At 50.7% G+C, this 27,939-nt stretch overlaps 1 protein-coding gene across 1 annotated transcript; it reads right to left on the bottom strand.

Moving 5' to 3' along the window:
• Positions 1-27,454, bottom strand: IL10RB (interleukin 10 receptor subunit beta). Its single transcript, XM_039228807.1, has 7 exons — positions 27,315-27,454; positions 25,851-25,974; positions 20,977-21,134; positions 18,133-18,299; positions 14,082-14,229; positions 7,414-7,568; positions 1-686 (listed from the first exon to the last, which is right to left on the bottom strand). Exons 1-7 carry the CDS (start codon positions 27,361-27,363, stop codon positions 354-356), a joined length of 1,134 nt encoding a protein of 377 aa, XP_039084738.1. The 5' UTR covers positions 27,364-27,454; the 3' UTR covers positions 1-353.
• Between the last annotated feature and the right edge of the window lie 485 nt (positions 27,455-27,939).

Below are 27,939 nucleotides of genomic sequence, written 5' to 3'. Positions count from 1 at the left end.
TAGAGAATAAAACTTTAATAGAGAACCAGCATTATATACAACATCTACAGTAGAAAAATAAATCCAGGCCAAGTATCCCTGAGAATCCGGAGTTTGCTGACCACTTTTGAGTTGAGGCTGTTTTTTGGATCAGTCTATTGACAGTCTGGTTGGATTTTACAGCACCTGTTTTTATTCCTCATTTTAAATATCTTTGTTTCTTATAATTAAAACGTATTCTGTATATTAGTGAGCGTAAGAGGCTGGAAATTATACTCCCAGTGGTCAACATTTTTTTTTCTTTTTTTAAAGTCATTAAAGCCTGTATAAAGCAGCAAATTCCCAACATGGAGTTATTTTTGCCAAGTGAGTCTTTAAAATGCAGCCTTTTGGTTGTTATGTGTTGTCTCGGAATCTTTGAGATCCAGATTTGGGGTTTGCCCAGGTGGTTTCCCGCTCTGTTTACCCTCAGACGCAGGTGAGAGAACCAGGGGGGTGCTGTACTCAGCTGGGCGCACTTCCTCCTCAGGGAGCAGCCCGGAGAGTCCCTGCCCGGACAGGGTCCCCAGGGTACAGCCATCACCAGGATTCTGCGTGTTGCTTCCGGAGACTTGTGTAATGACACTCAGTTTGTCAAAGACTTCATTCTCATCAGAGGGCGGGAAGGAGAAAAACAAAAGCGTATTCTGATGAGGGTGGCCCAAAAACTGCAGGAGGGAAAAAAAAAAGCCAGTTAATGATCAAATTTTCCCTTTTCTTTTTCTGGGCTTACATAGATTTTATATAGAACTCCTGGCTGGAGAATGCGAGTTTAAAGGATGTGAAAATTACAGAGTGAGAGTTCCTCAAAAAAATTAATAATAGAATCACTATATGATGCAGCAATTTCACTTCTGAATACATACCCAGAAGAACGGAAAGCAGGGTCTTAAAGAAATATCTGTATACCCATGTTCACAGCAATGTCATTCACGGGAGCCAGGGGTAGAAGCAGCCCAAGTGCCCGTCAATGGTGGAACGGATAAGAGGCGCTCTATCCATACACTGGAAAATTGTTCAGCCTTTAACAGGAATGTGTTTCTGACACATGCTACGTGGTTGAACCCGGAGGACATGATGGTCGGTGGAAGAGGCCAGGCACAAAAGGACAAATGTTGTATGGTTCTGCTTATGTGAGCTCTCTAGAATAGTCAAGATCATGGACAGAAAGCAGGATGGGGGTGCCAGGGGCTGGGGAGGGGGGCTGGGGAGTTCTTGCTTAATAGGGGTAGCGTTTCTGTTTGGGATCATGAAAAAGTTCTGGTGATGGACGGTGGTGATGGCTGTCCAACAATGTGACCCAGTGTGAATGTACTTAACACCACTGAACTCTGAACTTAAAAATGGTCAAGATGGCAAATTGAGCTGGGGAGGGTGAGAGAGCGAGAGAGAGGGAGAAGGACAGGGAAGGAGAAGGAGGGAGAGAGAGGGAGAGAGAGAGAGAGGGAGAGAGAGAGAGAGAGGGAGAGAGGAGACAGAGAGAGAGAGAGAGGGAGAGAGAGAGGGAGGGAGGAGACAGAGAGAGAGGGAGGGAGAGAGAGAGGGAGGGAGAGAGATGGAGGGAGAGAGAGAGGGAGGGAGAGAGATGGAGGGAGAGAGAGGGAGGGGGAGAGAGGGAGGGAGAGAGAGAGGAGAGAGAGAGGAGAGAGAAGGGGGGAGAGGTGGGGGGGAGAGGCGGGGGGGGAGGGAGAGAGAGAGAGAGAGAGAAAGAGAGAGAAAATCCCAAGCAGGCTCGCAGAACCTGACTCGGGTCTTGAACTCACAAACCGTGAGATTGTGGCCTGAGCCAAAACTAAGAGTTGGCCGCTTAACCGACTGAGCCACCCAGGTGCCGCTGATGGTTCTTTTAAACTGGGAGGGAGATTTTTAGACCGATCATGACGATGTGGCACTAACACAGCCTGAGTGTCATTTTCTCTAGGAAGCAGGATGTCGCAGGCACAGGATGAATGTGTCTTAGAATAATGAACAGAATCTCCCATTCATCTTCAGGTTGAGTTAGGGGCTCTCTTTGGCACTTACCAGTACCTGATGTGCCCCTAGCCCTCAGCCCTCAGCCCTGAACTGCCTGGCAGCCACAACCTGCATGTGGCTTCTGACCACCTGAAATGTGGCAAATCAACATGTGCTGTGAGAAATGCCTTATTTTGAAGACTCTATGAAAAAAGAATGCGAATATTTCCAAAGTTAAAAAGAATACTGGTTGTATGTTGAAGTGATATTTTGTAAATACCGGGTTACATAAATATATTGTCAATGTTAATTTCATCTGCCCTTTTTTATTTAAGGGAAAAAAACCCCAACAAAGAGGCTACTTGTCAATTTCAAATACACATGCCTTGTGCTGTTTCTATCTAGCACATTTAACGCACATGGCCTTGTTTTTTTGTCTCTTTTAGGGGATGGGGCTAGTTACGGGCAGGAACCCTAGTCTAACCATCTGGGTCTTTCCCGCCCTTTGAACGATGAAAGGTGTTTTCTACAATATCTGCCAACTTCACGTTTGCCATTTTTCCTCTTGGTAGGTCCACCGATGCTCTTCAGAATGAGGTGGAGACGGTCTCGAAGCTCTGCAGTTTCCCTCTCCCGGCCACTGTTTACTTGCGGCTTCACTTCTGACAGTCTGCTCCCTTCTTAATGTGATATCCACACACACTCAACCCTCTGATGGGGCTTGGTTCAATGCCACAGGATTTCCACCTCCCACCGGACAGCAGGGAGGGGACGGGCGAGAGGAATTACATCCAGATCTCAACTGCGCAAAGGAAGACACCGTGGGGAGTAACTTCCCCAAACTCTCGGATCCAGTGGGTTTGTAAGAATGGACTAGGACCCCTCTTGATTCTCCTGGGAAAGGGGACATGGAAAAACAGATGGAGATGTGCTGGATCTCAGGAGAGCAAGGGTCAGGCTGGTGTCCAGGTGGGACACGTCCAGAAACTCAACAGATGAACCTCCCTATGGCTCCAACTCAAAGTCCCCGTCCCCGCTAAGTCTCCCAAAACCCAGATTGTTCCCTGGGCCACGGTCAGCGAACCTTTACATCACGCGCCAGGCTGGAGCCTCTCACGATGCAATGATCCCACTCTTCGCAGTTTCCTGGTGCTTCCTCCGTGCTCCCCACTCTGGCCCCCTTCTCCAGCCCCCGTGCCCACATTCCTCAGCCATTCCAGGGGCTGCCTCTGCAGGCCGGGGGGGAAAGTCTTCTAGTCTTGGAGCAGAGGCTCCTCCCAACAGCTCTGGCTTTGATTTGCCCTGCGGCACGGGCTCCAGCTGTCCTTTCCTGTCCGGCCAGTCTCTGTGATGACAAGCCAGAAGCAAAAACAGCAGGTGAATAGTCTTGCTTCCTCCTGGGTCTCCAAACACCTTCTGCCCAGAACAAAGGGCCTGCTGCCCCTCTTTGTTCTTCCTGCTTCTCAGGAGCTCACAGACGCCTCTTGGCTCTTTCTGGCCGCTGTAGTCTTGGTTGACACTCTTGACAGAAGGTTCTAACTGCTCGGAAACTCTTGCCTGTGGTCAGGTGTCTCACCTTCCCTTCACCACGGATGCTGTGTGGCCCAGACCAGCCCTCACGGACCTTGTTCCACAGCTTCTGGAAACACTGAGGCTGGCCTGGCTCATGGCAGAGTCCAGAAGCTGCCCTATACAGAAGCGCAGGGGACCCCAGGGACTCTGTCCTTCCCCGGGGCAGTTGCTACCAACTGACTGGGTGGTGTGGGGACAAGGCCTGACACCAGCTATCACGATGAAACGGTAACAGGACCAGAAGAGAAAGACGGGGCAAGGCCTTGGTAACACACAAGCGTCTCAGGGCTCGGGAAACTCACTGCGTGAACATTCAGGGAGCCGCCATATCGGCGAACCTTTAGGGGGCCCCTGGAGGAGGACCCGCCGGACGCCCTCTCTAAAGTGAAGGACCAATGATGGTATCTCACCTCTCCCGCTGCTCAGAACTCGCATTCTTGCTGAGTGAGCCTCTGTGGGTCTGGGGGTGGCACGTTCCACACCAAGGAACACAACTCCAGTGGGTTTGTAGAGCGACACGGGCAGCTGCCGAGGGCAGGAGAGGGCCCCGCAGGAGGTACGCACTATGGGGCAAGCTGCCCTGGCACATCTCATGACTGGCTGAGGCAGGGGCATGAAGGCCTGGCGTCATCTACCAATGACGACGTGGTGACTGAACCCAATGATACGAAGTGCGTGTGGCCTGGCCGATCCGTGGGGGCCTGCGGTGGGCGGCCACGCCGGGTGGAGTGCACGGCAGGCCCTAAGAGGAGAATCACCATGCAGATGACAGCAACTCTGGGACCAGGCCAGGCCACCTGCAGCAGAGAGTTATGCCCTGGTGGTAAAACAGCTCCGGTACATCACAGGAACCCAGTAGAGTCACAGCCTCTACTGTGGCCAGAAGTGAGGTCCAAGGGTGCACGTGCACGGACCCCAGTCTCCCACGCCGCCCACCCCTGCCACGCCAGCGTGTCTGCCTCTGTCCACACGAGCTGAAGGAGGAGGAAAAAGCCAACCGTGGTCCACAGGGGGGCTGGCGTGGCACGTGGGCACAAACCCAAAGCAGCCCATGGTAGCACTACAGCCCGAAGCGGGGGGCCCTGCATGGCCGTGGAGAGGGGAAAGCCCTCCACCGTGCAGAGCGGCGGGCCGGGGATCTGGTCATTCCCTTGTGGTGAAAGAAAAGTGGCCCCAGGACCAGGCTCCCTGTGGCCTCACAGGCAGAGGCTAATGGCTAGGCTGGTGGTCAGGGAGGGTCAGGGGTGAGGAAGTCTGGGGGAGAGGCGTGTGAATGGACCAGGGGAGCGGCTCCAAGGCTCTCCGTGTCATACAAGGACTCCGAGGCCACCACGGGACCCCGTGCCAATGGAGCCACCACTCTGTCAGACGTCAGCAGCGCTGACCCAGGCCCTGTCGGACAGGATGGCAAATCGTTCCTCAGACAAGTGTCAACGAAAGTCAAGTGCTTTGCCGCCCCTTCCGATGTCACTACCACAGAATGTGACCTGATTTGGAGATGGGGTCTTTACAGGGGTTATCAAGTTAGAAAGGCCTCCTTAGGGCGGGCCTCTAATCCATACGACCGGGGTCTTTATAAGAAGAGCAAACGTGGACACGAGCACACACGTGAAGGACGCCATGGGACGATGAGGGCAGAGGTTGGGGGACGATGCATCTACCAGCGAAGGGATGGTAAAGATGGCCGGAAACCACCAGAAGCCAGAGCAGAGCTGGGAACAGACTCCCTCATAGCCTCAGAAGGAAGCTACCGGTCACACCTCTGGCTCCCACAACTGAGAGACAATAAACTTCCATTGTATAAGCCACGTGGTCTGTGGGACGTTGTGACGGAAGCCCCGGCAAGTTAATATGGCCCCACCTGGTATCATGTTAGACCGGGGGCCCACTGATGGCAAGAGAGGCTGGAGTGGGCATGTGTCTAAGGGACCCACCAGTGACACCACACAGAGCACCACCCAGCAGCGGCCAGCTTGGCGGGCCAGCGGACTTTGACCAGCTGAAGGTGCAGGTGACGAGCCAGTTAGGAAACGGTGCCCTGCGAGAGCGGGTATCAACCCTTGGCACCCAGAGTGCGCCCAGAAGCAAGGGCTGTTACGTGACGCTGCGTCTTCAACAGACAGAGTACAAGAGGTCAGGAACCAAGGGGGAGAGACCGCCGTGGCCGCACTTACCCTCACTCCCTGGGCCCACCTACGGTGCTCAATCAATTTTAGGCTCTTGTGAGTCTGGAGCAGGGTCAGCAAACTATGGTGAAGCCCAGGAATTCAGAATGGTTTCGGGGGGTGCCTGGGTGGTCAGTCAGCTAAGCATCGAACTCTTGATTTCAGTTTGGGTCATGATCTCACGGTTTGCGAGTTCTGACCCCATACTGGGCTCTGGGCTGAAAGCATGGAGCCTGCTTGGGGTTCTTTCTCTCTCTCTCTCTCTCCCTCTCTCTCTGCCCCTTCCCTGCTTGTGTGTGTGTGTGCTCTCTCTCAAAAATAAATAAACATTAAAAAAAAAAAAAAAGAATGGTTTAAAAGTTTTAAACAACTACATGTAAGTGGTTATATAAATACCCGCATAATATCTTGATTTTGCCTCCTGGCCTACAAGGCCTGAAGTATTTGCTTATCTAGTTCTTAAGGAAGTTTGCCGACCTTTGGTCTAGAGGGCTCTCACAGGGGGAGCCTTTTTACCAGGGGCCACAGGAGGAGAGTCCTGTAACCTCTTCATGCAGGAGCCCAGCTGGCACAGGAACGAGTCACCAGATGTCTCAGGGTGTCCCCTGTGCAGTTTTTTTTTTTTTTTAATGCTTATTTATTTTTGAGAGAGACAGAGTGCGAGCAGGGGAGGGGCAGGGAGACAGGGAGACACAGAATCCGAAGCAGGCTCCAGCGATCAGCACAGAGCCTGACGCAGGGCTCGAACCCACGAACCGTGAGCCAAAGTCGGACGCTTAGCTGACTGAGCCACCCGGGCGCCCCATCCCCTGTGCAGTTCTACTGGCTGACTGTGAGTCATCAGCTGTCTCAGGGTGTCCCCTGTGCTGTTCTGATGGCAGGTGGACAAGCACAGTGGCCCAAGCCTGAGGCTCCCCAAGACTAGAGACTTGTAATTTCTCGGGGCTGAGGGCCTGGGGCGTGCAACGTGATGAGTGGCAATCATGGCAGGGGAGCGGGGAGCAGGGCCAACAGGGGGCAGCAGAGCCATGAGACCACGTCACCCGTGCTCCTGAGACGGGCCCCAGCAGTGGTGCTGGCACTGGCTCCGCTAACCTTCCTCCTGTAACTTCTCCCAGGAAGAGAGTGACTCAAACCCTGGAGGTGCCACTCCGGTGGGTCCCTGGGGTATAAGGGGTGAACTGCAGTGGACGCTGAGGTGTATTCCCCAGGTCTCCTTCTGGAAGGAGACCCTTGCTGCCCTGGCCATCAGGAACACCGCTGGCGGGTGTCTCACGGCTGAGTGCCCCCCTGACGACTTGGGGCTTCAGGCAGGGAACGTCGCAGAAGGAACGGCGTCCAGCTTGGAGGGAGGGCTTGGCCTCCTCCCCGTGGGCTGTTCCGTGACCACAGACTTCCCTGAAGTGGTGTCATTCTCCGGGACAGCCCACTGCATGGGATTAGCCGGCCCTGACTTAAAAGGAGGTCCCCTTCGGGGCACCTGGGTGGCTCAGTCGGTTAAGCGTCTGACTCCTGATCTCGGCTCGAGTCGCGATCTTATGGTTCGAGAGTCCGAGCCTCACGTCGGGCTCTGCGCTGACAGCACACAGCCTGCTAGGATTCTCTGTGTCCCTCTCTCTGCCCCTCCCCTGCTTGCTATCTCAAAAATAAACATTAAAAAGAGAAAAAGGAGGTCCCTTCCAATCAGGCCGCCTCGCAGGCCTACCTCTTTCAGGTGCTGAGGCAGACAGGTCCCAGGGGAGAAGGCGCGCTTGGTCTTCTTGTACAGGCACCACAGCAGGGAACAGCAGCCGAGGAGCAGGAAGGCCACACACACGGAGGCAGCCAGGACGACGGCCACAGTCCAGGACGGGGCGGCCTCTGCGGGGACGGGACAGCGGGCTACGTTACCTGCTGCTCAAGGACGCACGGGTCACGTGACCGCGACACCATTCCACCGCCACAGTCTGGCAGAGACCTCCGAGAACAGGGCCGGCCGCTCATCTCGGGTGGGGTGAGGAGGCGGTGCCACGGGAAACCTGCTCAAGAGTCCAGGCGTCTCCAGCAGGCGTCACCCCTTCCTATGGGTTTCCCAGGTCTGGTTTCCAGCAGGACTGCGGACACGCACGGGAAGAACCCTGAGCGGTGGGCCTGCCCGTTCTGGAGACACCTCATCTGCCTTGACACAGAAAATGGGGCTCCCTGGGGTGCTCTGTACTGAGAACAGCAAAAGGTCTTGGCGTGACGTCTCCATCCAAGTCTCTGCGCCCAGAGACGCGCCCGAACTCCAGCGGGTCTCCTAGCGGCCGGAGGCCAGGCTGCAGGGCCGGCCCAGCGCCTGCCTTGGGTTTCTGTCTGGGGAAGCTCAAGGCTGCCAACGCCCGGCCTTCTTTTCTGAGAGCCTTCACCATAAAAGCTTAGGACTGTGAGTCCTTCCTCTGCCCCTCCGAGATGCGTGTGTATCTCCTACAACCCAGGGGTGTCTTTCGCAAGGACCTGCGAGCCATTCCTCTAAACTGCAGCCATCACGAAGGAGGGTCGCTGTTCCCCAGCCTCAGAAGGAAGGGAGGAGCTGACCCGTTAATGGCAGTTAGCAAAAGACACTGATGGCCTAACTGCATTGACACCGATCGACCCTCTCACCTGCGTTTTGTAATTTTTCTCTCCCTGATTCTCTCTTCTCTTCCCCTCCCTTGTTTTCTTTAAAATTTTTTTTAAATGTTTATTTTTTGAGAGAGAGAGTGTGTGAGCAGGGGAGGGGGAGAGAGAAAGGGAGACACAGAACCCAAAGCAGGCTCCAGGCTCTGAGCTGTCATCATAGAGCTCGAGGGGGGCTCGAACCCAGGAACCGTGAGATCATGACCTGAGCTGAAGTCCGACTGAACCACCCAGGTGCCTCCCTCCTTGTTTTCCTTAAAATGACCAAGTAGCTCCAGGCGCCTGGGTGACTCAGTCAGTTGACCGTTTGACCTTTGATTTAGACTCAGGTCACGATCTCACGGTTTGTGAGTTCGAACCCCGCATTCAGCTCTATGCTGACATCATGAAGCCTGCTTGCAATTCTCTCTCTCTGCCCTTCCCCTGATCACTCTCTCTCAAAAACAAACAAAAAAGATCAAACAAAGAAACAAAACACCCCAGCCCAGGCAGCTCTCTCTCTCCTGCAGTCCTCACTGAATACCAGCTTTATCTCTGACCTGGGTATTTGTAGTCCGGCTCCCTTCATTCAGCACCAGGAACCTTCTCCTATCACCTGGCACCACCTACCCACCCAGTGCCCAATGCCTGGCAATTGGCACCACCCTGCAATCAAACCCAAAGCATCCGGTGCTGAGAGGAAAGCAGGTGAGCCCTGCCCTTCAAGAGCAAGCCATTTCATTTATTTATTTTTATTTTTTAAGGTTTTTTGGTTTATTTATTCTTGAGAGAAAGAGAGAGACAGAGCGCAAGCAGGAGAGGGGAAGAAAGAGAGGGAGACACAGAATCTGAAGCAGGCTCCAGGCTCTGAGCTATCAGTACAGAGCCCAAGGCTTGGCTTGAACTCATAAACTGTGAGATCATAACCTGAGCTGAAGTCGGATGCTTAACCCACTGAGTCACCCAGGCACCCCAAGAGCAAGTCATTTTAAAGGGAGTCATTTTATTTGTTGAGAATATGTCAATTCCTGCTTGCAGGGGGCAGTCCCAAGCACGTGGGAGCCTCACCGGCTGCTACCCACCCCCCAGCCCCAGCACTTAGCAGCACGCGGCCCACAGGCCACATCAGATTATCTGCCCCCATGTGGTGTCTGCAGGGGGCACAGGGGCGGGCGAGCCTGCCTTCCTCCCTCGTCTCCCTGTGTTTTCATGCAGGACAGTGGCCTCATCCACTTTCCAGCCTGAAGAGAACTCCTCCCAGAATCCCCTGTGAATTCTTAACTTCATTTGCTAGAATCGCAGGGTGGTGCCGTCTAGCCCACAGCTGCAGCACTCACACAAGCGCTTTCTCGGTGGCTGCAGGGTGGCGTGGTGAGCGAGCCGGCCGGGGCGGTCCCCTGGGGGAGGACCTCGCCCAACAACAGAAGGCCCACCTGGGATCTTAGGGAAGCCTCAGGCTCCCCATCGTCCATCTGTCTCTCCACCCGGCAGTTCTCTGTGTGGCGCGGGGCCAGATCGCTCACTGAACATGGACTGAACACGGTGGGTCTCGCCCCCAGACCCTGTGCCGTCAATGACACTTTGCTTAGCGCCCCTGAGGGCAGCACCTGGGCTCCTTGCGATCCAGCCAGGATGTGCCGGCATCTTATTTAAGGATGGTCCATGAACACACCTGGTTGGTGGTGACAAAATTCAAAGGATGCTGTTGTGACTCACCCGGAGCGAGAAGGGGTAAGGACAGGTCACTGCTTTACACGGGCTGAGTTAGGAGGATCTGTGAGTCAAAGCTCTCTGCTCTCTGACCTGCCTCAGGTCCACCTGACCATGGGGTCTGGCAGGCCGACTACCTTTCTGTATGTTACCTGCAGGGAAGTCATGCCTGCGCTTGCTCCGGAATTCATCCGTAGGCAGTAAATTACAGGAAAGTTAACCTGCTCCGTCCCTGGTCATTCACTGGCTGAGTGACTGTGGGCAAGTTCCCTCACCTCTCCGAACCTTGATTTTCCAGTCTGTAAAAGGGGCAGAGCCCAAAGCTCTCATTAAAAATCTGTTGTGAGGTTTAAAAGAGAAAACTGTTTTGGGGCACCTGGGTGGCTCAGTCACTTAAGCATCTGACTTCGGCCCAGGTCATGATCTTGCGGTTCATAAGTTTGAGCCCCACATCGAGCTCACTGCTGTCAGTGGCAGAACCCGCTTCGGATCCTCTGTCCCCCTCTCTCTGCCCTACCCACCCCTGCTTGCACTCTAACCTTCTCTCTCAAAAATAAACATTAAAAAAAAGAGATAACTGTGTTTAAACAAATCTAAGATGATGCTGGGCAAAAGCAGGTTTTCAGTGGGTTATACTTTTATAAAATGTTTGGACTCAGTTTGTGGGTAATCATTTATAGTCACAAAATATTTTAAATATTTCTCTTGGTCAATTCGTAGGACTCACACAGTGTCTCGTGACATAAACCCTTAGGAACACTTGACAATGTGATTTTAAAAACGTCAATAGTGTAACCGTAATACCTCCTGTATTAAGGCCTCGCTTTGTGCCAGGCACTGTTCGAGTCCCTGAAGCCCCGCGTGTGATGGCGCCACGGAGCTCTCCTTGCAGATGAGATGGTGGAGGCACAGGGCAGTCAGGGACTCGGCCCACGGCCCCTGTCACGTTAGTGGGGGAAGGACGGGACACCAGGTGATCCCGAAATGTACTCAAGGTTTGGGGAAAGCACATGACAGGCGTTCAGAGCAAAGGATGATCCCCAGAGCAGGGATTCTAGTGATTCAAGCAGGATGGGGGCTCCCAAGGTACAGAATTCTGATTCAAGTAAAAATGATTCAAGAGAGGAATAAAATGAGAAAAAGAATCAAGAAGGTCTGTAGAAATAACGCATAGCCTAGAAAATAACTCGTAGCTCACGGACAGGAGGCTTTTATTATTGAAAGGCACTGAGGAGAGGCTCAGCCAGCTCAGACCATGGAAGCAGGGACACAGCCAGGTGGACTTGGGCATTGACCTTGGGCCTACAGATGCGAGGCACTGGACTGGGGGCTAGAGAAAACGAGAGTGGCAGAGAATGCCCTCCAGGGAGACAGCAAGACTTTCATTCTCTCTGTGGCTCTGCAGCCCTGAGAAAACTTGCTAACACAATCACAGAAGACTTTTGGATGACAACGCAAAGATCATGTACCTGGAAGATGTGAAAGAATCTTGGATTCAGGCAGGGGGCACCTGGGTGGCTCAGTCGGTTGAGCAGCCAACTCTTGATTTTGGTTCAGGTCATGATCTCATGGTTCGTGAGTTCGAGCCCCACATCGGGCTCAGTGCTCACAGCTCGGAGCCTGCTTCAGATTCTCTGTCTCCCTCTTTCCTACCCTTCCTCACTTGTGCGCACGCTCTGTGTCTCTCAAAAACAAACAAATGTTGGGGCGCCTGGGCGGCTCAGCCGGTTAAGCATCCGACTTCAGCTCAGGTCATGATTTCACAGTTTTTGGGCTCAAGCCCCGTGTCGGGCTCTGTGCTGACTGCCAGCTCAGAGCCTGGAGCCTGTTTCAGATTCTGTGTCTCCCTCTCTCTCTGACCCTCCCCTGCTCATGCTGTATCTCCCTCTCTCTCAGAAATAAAGAAAACATTAAAAAATAAATAAACGTTAAAAAAATTTTTTTAAAGAATTCTGAATCCAGGGGCGCCTGGGTGGCCTAGTCGGTTAAGCGTCCGACTTTCACTTAGGTCATGATCTCGTGGTTCATGGGTTCGAGCCCCGCGTCGGGCTCTGTGCTGACTGCCAGCTCAGAGCCTGGAGCCTGTTTCGGTCTGTGACTCCCTCTCTCTCTGACCCTCCCCTGCTCACGCTGTCTCTCTCTCTCTCTCCTAGAAATAAATAAAACATTTAAAAAAAAAAAAAAGAATTCTGAATCCAGGCAAACAATTTGTGCATTTACAAAACAAAGAGAACAACAACAATAATAAGATTCAAGAAACTATAGGCCAGCAGGCTTGATGCCGGATCTCCAGAAAAAAGTAACAAGCATTCCGGAATGGGAAATTAAGTGGTTAATTACCAAACACTTAAAAAGGATAAGGATGATAACTGAAAACAACATTAGGGCACCAAGAAGCAATTAGCTCAAAATGGCCTTTCCTTTTTTGGGCAGGGTGATTTGTTGGAAAAGTACGGCATATGATGGGCTAGTTTTTCCCAGGCTCTGTTCCTTGGAATGCTAATCCTCAAAAAAAAAAAAAGGTGGTGAAAGGTCAAATATGCTAAAAGTCCTAATAGACAGGGGTGACTTTTCTGAGAGGGCAAGGCAGCGCCCCATCGCTTCTAAGCACACCTGATTACAGGGCTCTTGTTCTGAGAAACACCCACTAATAGTCCTAGAACACAGTTGAGGCAGCTCGGCCGTGAGGCCTGGGGGTCCGTTTCAGCTGGTTATTTACCAGTTTATCACAATGACCTCATGGACAAAAAAAAAAGGGGGGGGCGCCTGGGTGGCTTAGTCGGTTAAGCGTCCGACTTTCGCTTAGGTCATGATCTCGCGGTTCGTGGGTTCGAGCCCCACGTCGGGCTCTGTGCTGACTGCCAGCTCAGAGCCTGGAGCCTATTTCGGAGTCTGTGCCTCCCTCTCTCTCTGACCCTCCCCTGCTCACGCTGTCTCTCTCTTTCTCCTAGAAATAAATAAAAATATAAAAACAAAACAAAACAAAAAACCCAAAGCAGCTTATAGAATAGACCGCTCTTTCCCAACAGCTCAGTGATCAGCAAGCAAGCAGTTAAGCGGTTTCATGGAAGGTGTATCCCGGGTCCACCAACAGTGCGAGCAACACGTGGGTAAAGAAGTTCTTTCTGGCAAATTAGAGGAGACAAGGCAAAATTGGGCGAGAAATATGCTCAGTGACAAAAAGCAACGCTCAGGAACTGGATGAGCAGAGATGATGAATCAATGAGATGGTCGCATTGCAGGGAACTCTTTCCGACTCTCCTTTGGATTTCTGTAGCCCTCAGACCAGTGTCTCGCTTCCAGGAGGGCCTCAGTAAATGAAAACGGCCAGGAGTGGACCTGCCTGTATTCATTCATCCTTCTGTGATCTGAGCAGGCTGAGCTTCTCCTCGATGTCTTTGAATAATAAAAAGGGCTGCCGTTTGGTGCAGATATGCATGACCCCGAATGCAATGTGTCTGCATATGAATGATCACAAAGTCCAGGCCCATGGGACTCTCTCCTCTCCTTCTCTTCCTCTTTCCCAATCTCTCTCTCTCTCTCTCTTTTTTTTTAATAAACAGGGAGCTTGGAGGCACTGTGAGGGGCTGTGTTGACATCCTGGTAGCCAAGACAAGTAGCCCTTGCCAGAGACAGTGATAAAAGTCTCCAAATTCCCCCTCATGTGTCTGAAGGGACTGGAGGCGCACAGCCTGGGAAGGGAGGGCACCTGGGGGGTCAGGCTTGACCTTGGGTGGTCTTGGGGGGCTGATGAGACTCGCAGCAGGAGGCCTGAGGGCACAGGATGGACACGGTGCTGGTGGGCACCAAGGGGCAGAGCCCAGTGTGCATCCATCCCTTCGGTCTAAGAGAGAACGAGCTGCCTCAGAAGGTGGTGGTCTCCCCCCAGCAGGAAGCCGATCAGGCAGGGCTGACCTGGGTTGCAGTTTGAGGTGGACGCCTTCCTGTCTAAGGAACTTTCCAATGCTAACGCTCGGGGGGCGTCTGTAAAGCTATTTCAGAGGCTCAGAGGAGGCAGATTTACAGATGGTGATTCTCAAGACTCACCGTCATTGGTCGTTGGCTCACAGACGGGCTCGCTCCATTCCCCAGTTTTGTTCCGATCCGGAAGAAACCCTCGAACTTGAACACAGTAAGTTGTCCATGGCTCAAGATCTCGGAGGACCTCAAAGTCATATTGACAAGTCATCAGCCACTAGGAATGAAGACAAAAATAAAAAAAACCATGTCTTCGTAGTGAAAGGACGCCAGCTTTTTTTCCTCCCCTATTTACCAGTTCTGATCTTTACTTTGGGCTCAGAACAAGAAGATGAAGGAAGCAGGTGTTCCTCCCAGTTCACGTCAGGGACCCGAGAGCATTGTTAAGGCATGGGGAAAGCATTGACTGCGGTGCTGATTCCTGATGAACCACTTCATTCCTGAGTTCTCTAGTTTAAATGCCACCTAAACCATCCGACTCCTTTTTAAAAAAGAATTAAGCTGTATGGGCTGAATGCGTGTAACCCACACATTCATGTGCTGAAGTGCTAAGCTTTAGTACCTTGGAAAGTGACTTAGTTGGAGACAGGGTCTTTCCAGAGGTAATTCAGTTAAAAAGCGCTCATTAGGATGGGCCCTAATCCAATATGACCAGCGTCCTTATAACGAGAGGAAATTTGGACAAGGATGTGCACATGTCACGTAAGGATGGGTTGCTACTTCTACAGGAGAAGGACCCGAAGCTAGCCAGCAATCCGGAAGCTGGGAGAGTGGCACGGAACAGATTCTACCTCCGTGCCCTCAGTCTACCACTGCCGACACCTTGACCTCAGATGTCTGGCCTCCAGAACCTTGAGACAACAGCTTCCTGTTTAATCTGTGGTACGTCGGTCCCAGGATGGATGACACCCGTCATTTACAGGAAGACTCCATGTGGTTTTCCTTCTAAGTCAAGAGCAGATTTCGGACCCTGGCTGCCCACATTCTCCTTGGGCTCGCTTCTCTACCTGAGCCCCTGGGCTGCTCTCGTCCAGTGGCGCCTTCCTCCCCAGCAGGGCACACGTCACAGCCTGCCTCTGGTGGGACACCCCCGGCCCAGCCTAGTTTGAATAAAAAATATCATAATTGATATATTCCTGAATTTGGGAAACCAAGTCAGTTTCCGGCAAAATAGAGGAAACAGAAAGAGCACCTGCCCCCCCCCGCCCCCACGTTTCCATCACGGTTATCATTTCTGGATAGAAGGGTCCTACTTAAAATGTGTTACACGAATAGGAACTTCAACAGAAAGTGAGCACAGGCTCGTCTTTTACTTTAGTGACTGGTTATTTTTCTGTTACGGTTGGGTTTGTCGAAAACCTGTCTCTATTCCTTTATTGTACGAGAAAGCTAAGCTCATTGAGGACAAGAACCGGATTATACCACTGACGACACGAAGAATACGGTGTAACTTCCAATAATTAAAAATTTAAGGAAAAAACCCCGGTTTTCATTTCTAGAAATCCCGTACCCCTAAAACCTTACAGTGCTATTTTTTTCAAAGACTAAACTCGGGGCTGACTCACAGCAGCAGGCAGGGAAGGGCAGACTGGGAGGGGCCTGCTCAAGTCCCCTCTGCCCGCTTTTTCCAGTTGTCTTTCACACCTGGGCAACTTCGCATGTTATCTGCCCGCTCTCTCCAGGAAAAAATAGAATTTCCCGAAGCCTTTCATGCGATTAGTTTGGGGATCTAACGTGGTGCCTTCTAACACTGCGTTCTAGAAGGGAACCATATTGTCTTATTCCTTGCAGGCTGCTGTAACAGGACAGGTGACTTATAAACAAGAAACACTTATTTCTCACAGTTCTCGAGGCTGAGGAGTCCCAGGTCTGGTGTCTGGGTAGGGCTGCTTCCCGATTCACGGCCAGCCACCTGCACGCTGAGTCTCACATTTCAGTGGGGGAGGGGGTGGGGAGGGGGGGAGCTCTCCGAGGTCTCTTTTACAAGGGCGTGAGTCCCATGCCTCCTAAAGACTCTGCCTCCTAATGCCTTCACTTTGGGGGTTAGGTTTCAACCCAGGAGTCTGGTGGGGGACACAAACACTGAGTCTACAGCCTGTATAAACCAGTAATGGCGACATGGCAGACACCAGTGAGGGAGGAAGTGGGGAGCAGGCGGCCTCTCTGACACTGGGCATGTCACACCAAAGGCTTCCACGCACTAGGCAGAAATGACAAGACAAATGTGCAACCAGATGCCTATTCTGCGGGCACATCCTGGATAAGAAGCTAAAGACAAACAGGGTGTTGCATTTCATGCTTGGTGTGGGCGGCACTCAGGCACAACAGCTGTGGAAATTGATCCTTGATAAACATGTGCTAAGTCCTGTATTATCTTTGCATCCCAGAGCCTAACAGACACACTGGCACTTGATGAGCGGCTATAAAACTCTATAAAACTCATTATTCCGGAGGGGCTTGGGTGGTTCCCTCGGTTAAGCGCCCAAATCTTGGTTTTGGCTCAGGATGTGATCTCCCAGTTGGTAGGATCGAGCCCTACACTGGGCTCTGTGCTGATAGCACGGAGCCTGCTTGGGATTCTCTCTCTCTCTCTCTCTCTCTCTCTCTCTCTCTCTCTCTGCTGCTCCCTTGTTTGTGTATGCTTCTTTTTTTTTTTTTTCTTCTTTCTCTCTCAAAATAAATAACCTTAAAAAAATACCCCTTATTATTCTGTATTGCTTTCTAGGCACACATTTCTTGGGGTCTTGACTATAAGCAAAATCATCTATTCTGCGAAGAAGGCTAATATCCTGCATCATTTAATGGAGCACTTTTTGGGGGGAAAATTAACTTGAGATCTTGGGGAACTGAGCAGTATGTACCTATAAATTTAATTACACAATTCCTAAAACAATACACATAGGTGATTCTTTCCTCCTAAACCCTTGAGAGTTAAGTGATAGAAGCAACATTTAGTATAGAGGAGATAATATACCCGTAACATAACTTATATGACATAAACGTAAGTCAGTTTAGAACCACAGATGGCATTCAGCTTGGAAGCACTAAGTACAAGGATAAAACCTGACCAAGGATGCATGAAAATAGCCTTAACAGGTCGACTGAAGGGGAAGGGAACACTATGTATCGATCATATACATTGTTCAGGTAATGGGACAAGTTTATTTTTCATCATGTCATTAAACTCCCCCGAGTCCTGTGAAGGAGGTTATTAGTCCCACTGTATTAATGACGTGGATTATCATGCCCATTCTGCAGACAGACACGAAGGAGCTGAGGTACAGAATGTGACTGGAGTCACAATGGCAGGAGCAATATCCAATGAGGTCAAACTCCTAGCTCATTTTTTTTTAATGTTTATTTTAATTTTGAGAGAGAGAGAGCACACAAACAGGGGTGGGGCAGAGAGAGAGAGGAGGAGACACAGAATCCAAAGCAGGCTCCAGGCTCTGATCTGAGCTGTCAGCACAGAGCCCAATGTAGGGCTCGAACCCACAAACTATGAGATCATGACCTGAGCTGAAGTTGGACGTTTAACTGACTGAGCCCCCCAGGTGCCCCATCCTAGCTCATGTTTTTAAAGGAACCATCCCCTGGAGAGGAGGAGAGTGACGGGGAAAAGTGGGGTCGGATGGATAAAATGTGACACTCTTCATCCAGCATCCAGGGGTGCAGCTGCCATGACCACGCACTTGACTGCTCTGTGGTGTACATGGAACACAGGGGTTCATACCATGGAACAGCAGTTATGCAGCATGTCACCTGACTCAGCTGACCCCAGATTGTGCCAGGTGACTGCGGAGTCAGCTCTACCTATCTTTTCCTGCAACTTCCCTTCAGGGAGAGAAGGCTTGCTCTCACGGTGCTAGGACCCGGCAGCGTCACACATTTCCCTTGGGGCCTGAGAGGCATGAGCAGATTCTAGGCATCCTTCAGACTGGGAAGCTTCTGGCATTCAGAGGACCTGGCTTTAAACCCTCTGGACCATAAGGTGCTACCACTTTGCAAGACCTGGACCGAAGGGCCTCCTAGTCCCCTTTCTCCATAGTCATGGCCTTAGACTAACACTAGGCAAAGAGGGGAGCCTACATCTGAAATGCATATGATTTGCTGAGCTTACCTTTTCATCAGAGCCATTTTTCCAATACTGCACATTATAAGCCCATGAGTTATAAATATTCCTCATGGTCCATGTTTCAGGTTCATTCTCAATTTTGGGGGCTAAGAAACGCATATGTAAAGAATTGGCAAGTGCTTCTACTTGCATTCCAGGTGGTCCAATCATGGCTAGGTAAGAGAACAAAGCAAAATGACAGTCAAAAATCACATTTAAAAACGTAAACACTGGGGTACCTGGGTGGCTTAGTCGGTTAAGCCTTTGACTTCAGCTCAGGTCATGATCTCACGCTTCGTGAGTTCAAGCCCTGCATCGGGCTCTGTGCTCACAGCTCACAGCCTAGAGCCTTCTTCGGGTTCTGTGTTTCCATCTCTCTCTGCCCCTCCCTCCCCTGCTCATGCTCTGTCTCTCTCAAAAATAAATAAACGTTAAAAAAAAAATAAAAATGTAAACATCTATTTTTCATAGCCGTGCAGACCAATGGTCGACTGAAGGACTCTGCTCTTGGATGTAAGATTGCTGTGACATTGACTGGAGTGCCCAAGGAGGGCAGTTGGAGTTTGTTTCTTAAAAAAATCTGATAGCCTTTTGTTTTATTAAACCAAGTTTAGTCCATTTATGTTTATTGAGATTTCTGATAGATTTGTAACTATCCCAACTATATCGTTTTCTGTAAAGACTTTCTGTCATTGTTTGTTCCTCTCCTCTTTTTTTCTTTCTGATGGGTTGAATTTTCTTTATTTCCTTTGCTGGGCTGAAGGCTACTATTTTTAGTGCCTAACATACATAATTGATCATATACATTTTCCAACAAAGTCTGAGCTGTTCTTGCCTAAATACTCTTTTACTGAACATTCACGTGGCCAGTCCCTGCACTTCCTTTGGGTCTTGGTTCAAATGTCACCGCCTCAGAGAGACTATCTTTTACCACCCTACGTAACTAGCAGCTCCCAACTCATTCTGCCCCAGTGCCTTGCTTTATTTTCTTGAGAGCCACATTCAGATCTGTTATAAAATATGTATCTATTTATTATCTGTCTTCCCTCATTAGAGTGTATGCTCCGCGAGGGCAGGGATTTTGTCTTGTTAACTGTTATAGCTTCTGCACTAAGAATGTGCCTGACACCTAGTAGGTGCCCAAAACCAACTGTACAATGAGTCATAAATGTCTCTGAGTGACTGTGCTATTTGAGTCACATCCTGTATTTTTCTCTGGCTGCTCTTACTTCTTTTGAGGCTGTTAGTGGGCCTGCTTCCAGCATTATACTCTTGTTTTTAATCTGCTGGTAGCTGAAAACCAGATAAGAACATTTATTAGATTTTTTTTTTCAAAGCAAAATGTATAAATGGATTCGATGTGACATCGTACAGCACCTTCCTGTCATATAAACTTCAAGAGGCAAATACCCAGAGCAGGGCAGTTGTTGCTAAGAGCATGGACCTAGCAGCCTGGTGCTCAATCCTTGCTGGGCCACTCCTTACTTGCATGACCTTTGGGCAAGCTGCTCAGCTACTGTGTGTCTGTTTCTGAAGGGAATTTCCACAGATGGGTCCCCAAATAGGAAGTGGAACCAGTCAGGACCCGGTCAGTCACATAGTAATTATAGGAGCAGAAGCCTATACTATATTTTGAAAACATGACTACTCTTAAGCTGCTTGTTATTTTTTTTCAAGTTTATTTATTTATTTTGAGAGAGAGAGAGAGAGAGAGAGAGATGAGTAAGGAAGAGACTGAGAAGGGAGAGAGAGAATCCCAAGCAGGGCTCCATGCTGTCAGCACGAGCCCAATTCGGGGCTCAGTCTCACAGACCGCGAGATCATGACCTGAGCTGAAATCAAGAGGTGGCCACTTAACCGACCGAGCCACCCAGGCGCCCCAAGCTGCTTGTATTTCTTAATGTTTATTTTTCACAACTTTTATAAGGATGGCCTTTAGAAGAGATAATGTAACTTTGATAAGTTCTGACTCCAGAACCAAAGAGTTCTGTGGTGCAAGCGTGGGACAGAACCGGGGAAGAGCGGAAGGGTATCCTAGCTGCATTCTTCACCAGGGAGGGTGAAGTTGTGGGAGCCCCGGGGGCCCAGAGCGGGGAGCAGAATCAAGACCCCGCCCCGCATGGAGACAATCCTTCTAATGCTTTCTCTCCAGCTACTCCCTGGAAGACTGAACTTGAGTCTCATTAGTGACGGTGCCTGTCACCCCTTACCCTCTTACTCTCTCAATTGCTGTAAGGTGGTTTAATTAGTTTTCAGTTCCTGATGTTCCAATTCTTCATCTCGTGACCTCTGGTGAGTCCCCACGACCCCCCACATCTAACCTGGGAACATTCTTTATGATGCTTACCAGCCAGCCTGACTCAGCGTACCAGACATTCACCGAATCCGTTGCTCTGTCCTTCACTCCGGGCAAGCCGGCTGTCTGCATCTGGTCAGCCTGTCTCCACACCTGCCTTGAATAACCTTTATTCTTCTGCCGGTCACGTCACATTTCCTTACACCCGAACTCCGGACTGACCTCCTCCCAGAAAATTTACTACATCCATCCTTCCAGTTCTTCTCCTTAACAACACTGGCCTCAACTCCTTCTTTACCCACAAGCCTTCACGTTCTTAGATTTATATTTAATTATCGTATTAAGTTTGTGACTAGCCCTTCCTGTCTCTCTCACAAACCTCTTTACAACCATAGCCCTTCTGATATTCCCGAAGCTCCCTGTGCAAGGCCACGCACTTTGTGGGAGCTCAAAGAATCCTTGCCGGTGAGCTACCCCACGGGGAAAAAAAAAAAAAAAGAAACCCCAGGGCCTGATGACGGCATTATAACGAAATGGAAAACAAAGTGACTTACTGTCATCCACAGGACAGAAGGTGATGTTCACCCAGTCGGAGTGCTCATCTGCAAACTCAGCCCTGACTCTCAACGTGTGATCGCCATACTTGGAAAGATTTGAGAAATCACATTCCGTCAAGGCAGTACTTATGCACATATCTTGGAATTTCTTATAACTGTAAAATCAGAAAATCATGAAAGTTCTCACTCCGGTCTCTCTGAGGCTGCCTGGTAGTTTATTAATCCCCGCTACCAAAGGATACTGGAAGATATTGTGAGAAAAATAAACCAAATTCTGAATCATCCGTCTTGATGCAACATTTATGCGAGTGTTTCCCAAACTGTACTGCATGGGACTTGTGTGATCCTTGAGATATCATAAGTTGTTTCAAAAATAATCTGTCTCATAATCAAACAATCTGGGGCAGAAACTGGGTTAAACGTAAAGAGACGTTTGTCTTCAGAACACAACTTCTCAGTGACCTTCATATCTTAATGAGCACGTGCCTCTCCAAACTAGGTTGAGTGTTCAATACGTTTGATCAAGAAAGCTTCCCTCCTTGATTATGTAGGACAGTTTGTGAATACTGATATACACAGAGTGGCCAGGATAAGTATATTACAGCAATTTCAAACAATGTCCTATAAATGACTAATGGTTGCGAATACTCTGGAAAAACTATAAAACAGTTCATTTTTATATAGATGTGTTTTTTTTTTAATATTTTTATTTATTTCTAGGAGAGAGAGAGAGAGACAGCGTGAGCAGGGGAGGGTCAGAGAGAGAGGGAGACAAAGACTGAAACAGCCTCCAGGCTCTGAGCTGGCAGTCAGCACAGAGCCGGACGCGGGGCTCGAACCCACGAACCGCGAGATCACGACCTAAGCGAAAGTCGGACGCTTAACCGACTAAGCCACCCAGGTGCCCCTATATAGATGTGTCTTAAATAATTTGTTTAAAACAGAGCTCGAGCCCCAGCACCCATCACTGAAGGGAGGGTGGCAGAAACGTGAAGTCAAGACGGAAAACAACGTCTGGGAAAAGTGACCAGGTGTGTGTAACTTGACCTCACAACAGCCTGAGCAGGTTGAATCAGCTTCACCTGACCCAAGGAAACCCAGGCTCCTGGCTTGCAAAAAGTGAGGATTTGAACCAGTCTGACTAGTTTCCCAGTGGACCAGTGGGCCTCCCTCAGTCTTGGTCTCAAAGCCAATCTGGCTGTCCTTGGAGGTGACAATGATGGTTGATGATGATAAGAAATAATAACAGCCCACTTGTCAATCCACGGCAGGCTCCAGGCCCCAAGCCATCAGCACAGAGCCCGACGCAGGGTTCGAACTCATGAACTGCGAGATCACACCTTGAGCCTAACTCGAACGCTTAACTGACTGAGCCACCAGGTGCCCCTCTCTTATTTTATAGATGAGGCACGGGATGGAGGACCTAAGAAACTCACCCCATGGAACTCAGATCTGTTTGACTTCAGAGCTCACAGTCTTAGGCACCACACCACACCTCGCCATATTCTTGGCGATGCCCAGAACAATTTCTTGCTAAAAGTAGGTAGGGATCATTGGGATCGTACTATCCTACAATCTGCTCTTTTCACTTAATATACCACAAACCTTTTGTTAATCGACATCCCACCATTTGGAAACTCCCAGGGTCACTGCATTAAGGGGCCTTTCTCACATGTGGCCACTTCCTTCACTTAAACTAATGCATCGGGACGCCTGGCTGGCTCAATCAGTTAAGCATCTGACTCCTGATTTCAGCTCAGGTCACGATCTCACGGTCTATGAGCTGGAGCCCTACATCGGGCTCCGCACTGACAGCTTGGAGACCCCTTCAGATTCTCCTTCTCTCCCTCTCTCTCTCTGCCTTTCCTTTCTTCATGCTATCTCTCCCCACCCCCTCAAAATAAATATATAAACTTTTAAAAATATTGAAAAAATAAACTAATGCATCAACTGGCTGGAACACGAGGTATTTCAAAAGTTGTTCCGTAACAATTTTCTTCTTCACAGGCCATTTTATTGCAGTTAAAGATACTTTTCTGGGACACCTGGGTGGCTCAGTTGGTTAAGCGTCCGACTTCGGCTCAGGTCACTCTCTCACAGTTCGCGAGTTCAAGCCCCACGTCAGGCTCTGTGCTGACATCTCAGAGCCTGGAGCCTTCTTCAGATTCTGTGTCTCCCTCTCTCCCTCTGCCCCTCCCCTACCTGTACTCTCTCTTTCTCTCCCTCAAAATAAATAAGCATTAAAAAAGTAAAAAAAAAAAAAATTTTCTTCCTGTTAAATAGGTAATATGACCCATTCCCCATAATTACATCTAGTTTTCAAAGATGATTCCATATTTGAATCACCAACACATCCTCTGAAAGCGCCTCTCCTCTGGTCACCCCCCCACCCAGTGCACACATATTAAGAGAGTCTGTGCTATCTAACCTCTCAGGTTATGTTCAGACACGCCTTTCACAAGCCACGCAACAGTAATCAGATTTTTCAGGATCAAATCTCTTCCCAAGGGCACCCCCAGCACCTGTTGTGTCTTCCTCAGCACATCCCATGCTCAGTCTACACTTCCATGCTATGGACACGTGGAACCCAGGGACTGACCCCTGGTTACTGGGAAGCCACTGGGAACTCGCACCTAAAAGAGAAACATCTAAACCAAACACCTCTATCACAAAGACACAGAATGGAATGCCAAAGAATAAACGCGAGGGGAGAGGGAGGTTGATTTTCCACAGTGAAATCTCTAGAGCCGTCATGACTACAGAACAGACATGAAATTATCACACCAATCAGTGGGAGACAATACCCAGCAGGGAAAAAGGAGTCACAGAATGACCCTTCCTAAATCCCTGAGAAAACGGACACAGCTGAACTACGTACGGACTGGAGGTCAGAGGAAAGTGCCGTACCAGCAGTACAGCTGCCGACCTTGACGGCAGTACCGCGGTGATGTCAAGGATTATCTTTGCTCTCAGGAAGTTCAGAGTGAAAGATTAAGGGGCAAAAGGGCATGATGTAGGACGGGGGTGGGGGTGGGGGGGAAATCTTCAAGGAAGGAGAGCCTTAAACGGTGAATCTGGATGTAAGCTATTTGGAAGTCTTTTGTTATTGAACTTGAAATCTTAAAATGTTCTGTTAGGGGCGCCTGGGTGGTTCAGTCGGTTAAGCAGCCGACTTCGGCTCAGGTCATGATCTCACAGTTTGTGGGTTCGAGCCCTGCGTCGGGCTCTGTGCTGACAGCCAGCTCAGAGCCTGGAGCCTGTTTTGGATTCTGTGTCTCCCTCTCTCTCTCTGACCCTCCCCTGCTCATGCTCTCTCTCTCTCTCAGAAATAAATTAAAAAAAAAAAAAAAGTTCTGTTAGCCGAGAATTACTTGGAATTAAAAAGCTACCAAACAAATAAAGACTATTTTATTTATCTCCCTACTTCTCTGGCCTGACAGGCCTGGGGTATGTCTGCAAACCAGAGCCGGATGAGAAGTGTGGGATTAATGGGATCTGGGACCCGTGTCCCCTCCTGCTTTATGCAAGGTATGGTCTATCTCCGTAAGATTCTGAGTCACACTGGAGACAGGTGTGTCGGCTCATCACCCTTTGGCCTCCCGCTGTTGTTTGCACTTGACTTAAAAGGTGCGTCACTTGTGGTCCGCCCTGCAGTGCGGTGCGTGAAGGCGGGCTGCCGAGGGAGGGCTGGCTGGGCAGGTGTTGGGAAGTCAGAGCGCCACCGAGATAATTGCCTTGGTGACACCCACCCTTTCTCCGTAACCCTCGGTGCTGTTTCCAAGGCCAGAGCTTTTTTTTTTTTTTTTTAATATTTTTATTTATTTCTAGGAGAGAGAGAGAGAGATAGCGTGAGCAGGGAAGGGTCAGAGAGAGAGGGAGATACAGACTCTGAAATAGGCTCCAGGCTCTGAGCTGGCAGTCAGCACAGAGCTCGACGCAGGGCTCGAACCCACGAACAGCGAGATCATGATTTCAGCGAAAGTCGGACGCTCAACCGACTCAGCCACCCAGGCACCCCCGAGGCCAGAGCTTTTAATGGCCAGTAGCTGGCTTACCTTCGATTTTGGGACACGGCCACAGAGTAACTGAGCACGCACTACGCAAATTATCTGCACCCCCTAGCACTGGGGGGTTCTGATATAATCTGTTGGGGGGGTTGGGCGGTAAGATGGCCGGGGCCTTCCTGTTCTGCGTACCTCACTTTTCCTGGGGGGCTTTGCTTGCAAATTGTTGACTTTTAGCAATACTACTCTAATAACTGGAGATGCTATCAGTGACATTTTTCTCTCAAAAAACATCAATCGTGACAAACCTGACATATTTGCATTGCAACAGGTGGCACTATGGCCAGTGACATCCAAAGCCACATGATAGAAGGTTGGCATCTCCCCGTGGCCCTGCGATTGTCAAGCTATGGATCAACATGACAAGAAAAAGTAAAAAAGACTTTACTTGTCCTTTTTCAGAGAACAGAACTTTCACTAAGAATTTCCCGGACAGATGGGGCGCCTGGGTGGCTTAGTCGGTTAAGCGTCCGACTTTCGCTTAGGTCATGATCTCACGGTTCGTGGGTTCGAGCCCTGTGTCGGGCTCTGTGCTGACTGCCAGCTCAAGAGCCTGGAGCCTGTTTCAGAGACTGTGACTCCCTCTCTCTCTGATCCTCCCCTGCTCACGCTGTCTCTCTCTCTCTCCTAGAAATAAATAAAACATTAAAAAAAAAAAAAAAAAGAATTTCCCGGACAGAAAGAAGGGCAGCCGGGAGGCTCCCTGTGGGAGGTCATGGTCGCCAGTGACAGCAGTAAGACTCTCTCCAGCGGTCGGGACCGGTGAGCAGCTCAGGGCCTTCCTGCCCAAGAACATCCTAGACTCACCTTTGGTACTGAGCTGTGAAAGTCAGATTCCCTTTGGGAAAAGCAGGCACCTCCCACTGTAGAACGTTCTTGAAATTCACTGACTTCATTCGGACGTTTTCAGGAGGTGGCACCATTCCTAAGGCTGTAAAAATAAAAGGAAAATGTTTGCAGCTTTGTTCCTCCAAAGAGTTGCACAAGTAAATGACCATACTCCAACACTCAGGTCTGCCTTATAGCTCCACGTCTTCCAAGGGGCTCACAGGTGAGGGAAGAAGAGACACACTGTTAGCTGTGCTGGAGAGTCTGGATTTTATCTGGGAAGTTGAGGGCGGTGGTGGTGGTGGTGGTGGGAAGTGGGGCAGAGAGTGAGAGTGAAAAGGGGCTTTTGGATTGGGTGGTGGGATTCAGATATATTTCCAGAGGTACACACTGGAGACTTTCTGATGCATTTGGTGTGGAGACATTAATATTCATTCTTGGCTTAAGCACCTGATGCCCTAAATGGGGCTGGAGAGCAAGGACATCAAGAGTCCCAATTTAGCTGCCTTAGGTTTGAGATGCTGGATACATTCAAGCAGGGATGGCCACCAGGAGGAAGCAGTCTGGGGCACAGTGGAGAGATCTGGGCTAGAGACAGAAATCATTTCTAGGGGTGCCTGGGTGGCTCAGCCGGCTGAGAGGCCACCCTTGATCATGATCCCTGGGTCGTGGGATTGGGGTCCGCACTGCGGGTGGAGCCTACTTAAGATTCTCTCCCTCTCTCTTGCTCTGCCCCTCTCCACCCTACCCCTCAAAAAAAATAAAGAAGCCATTTTTAAACTTTTAATGCAAACTATTAAACATACACAAAAGCAGAGGGAAAGGTATGATAAACCACCGACGGCCCATCACACTTCTGGTGCCAACGCGTTTGCATCACAGGCACGTAGCTGGTACCGAATGCCAGGCTTCTGCTGGTATCCCCGACCGGGACAGTGTGGGGCAGGGGGGTGGAAGGGCTGGCTAAGAACTCGACCATACAGGGATCCGGCAGAGGTGGAGGATCCTAGGTTGGAAACAGCCTGAGAGGTAGGAGGAGAACCGGGAGAGTGGGGTTTCCAGGAAGGCCGGCGATGAGTTCATCAGAAAGGAAGGAGGCGTCCATAGTTGTCTCAACCCGGGCAAGAAATGTACAGGAGGGCAGACGAGGTTTCGGTGGATTCAAAACTCAGAAGCCACACAGCTGTGGAGGTGAGGGGGAGAGCTCAGGTGCGGGGGGTGCTGAGGACTGAATGGGAGGCCCTGGCGTCCGCACCGGGCACTCGGTCACTTCCAGGGAGCCTACGGGGTCCGCTCAGGGTTGGCCCCGGGGCCGCCGCTGCCCGCGGTGTAGCCCGGCCTCAGGTTCCCCAGCGCGCGTCGGACGCGCGGCGGCCCGTAGCCCCGGAGGACCAGCCCGCGCCCCGGAGACCGCCCGGCGCCCCCTCCCCGCGGACCCCTCACCTGACACCAGGAGGCAGCCGCCCAGCCAGCTCCGCAGGCCCCGCGCCATGGCCGCGCCGGGAGCCGGGAGGGCGTCCGAGGGGGGGCCCGCGGCAGCCGCCGGGCCAGCGCCCCGCAGCGCCCGCGAGTCGAGTCCTCCCCCGCCCGGCCGCGGCTGCTTCCGGGGACTGGCGGGGCGGGGCCATCCTAGGCCCCGCCCCCGCCCAGGTCTCCGCCCCCCGCCGGGTCCCTGCTCACCCAAGCGCCGGGGGCACAGGGATGTATTGGATGGGGGGGGCGGGGGGGGATTGGCCATGTGAGACGCGGAGGGAAGGGGCCTTGCTTGCCCCAACGGGTGGGCGGAAAACACGGGTAGTAAAATGCTTCCAAAACAGTACGTTCAGTACCTCGATTAGGGGGGACACCCCGCAGACATTAAATGCGTGCTTTTCCAAGTTAGATAAGTAGCTTACAACTCCCACCTAGAGGTTGGTGCTATCTGGGGTTAGGGATGGTAGTGGGTTTTCTTGACACCATTCATATTCCCCAAGTTTTCTCCAGTGAAAACTGCTTCCGAGGTTTCTCTAGAGCCCCCTTTCCCTGCAAATAAGCTGATTTTAAAGCACTCTGTTAGCAAAGACATTTT

Source organism: Hyaena hyaena, unplaced genomic scaffold (assembly GCF_003009895.1).
Source record: "Hyaena hyaena isolate Hyena2069 unplaced genomic scaffold, ASM300989v1 scaffold_2, whole genome shotgun sequence".
NCBI classification, from domain to species: domain Eukaryota; kingdom Metazoa; phylum Chordata; class Mammalia; order Carnivora; family Hyaenidae; genus Hyaena; species Hyaena hyaena.
This window is presented reverse-complemented; position numbering and strand designations above follow the sequence as displayed.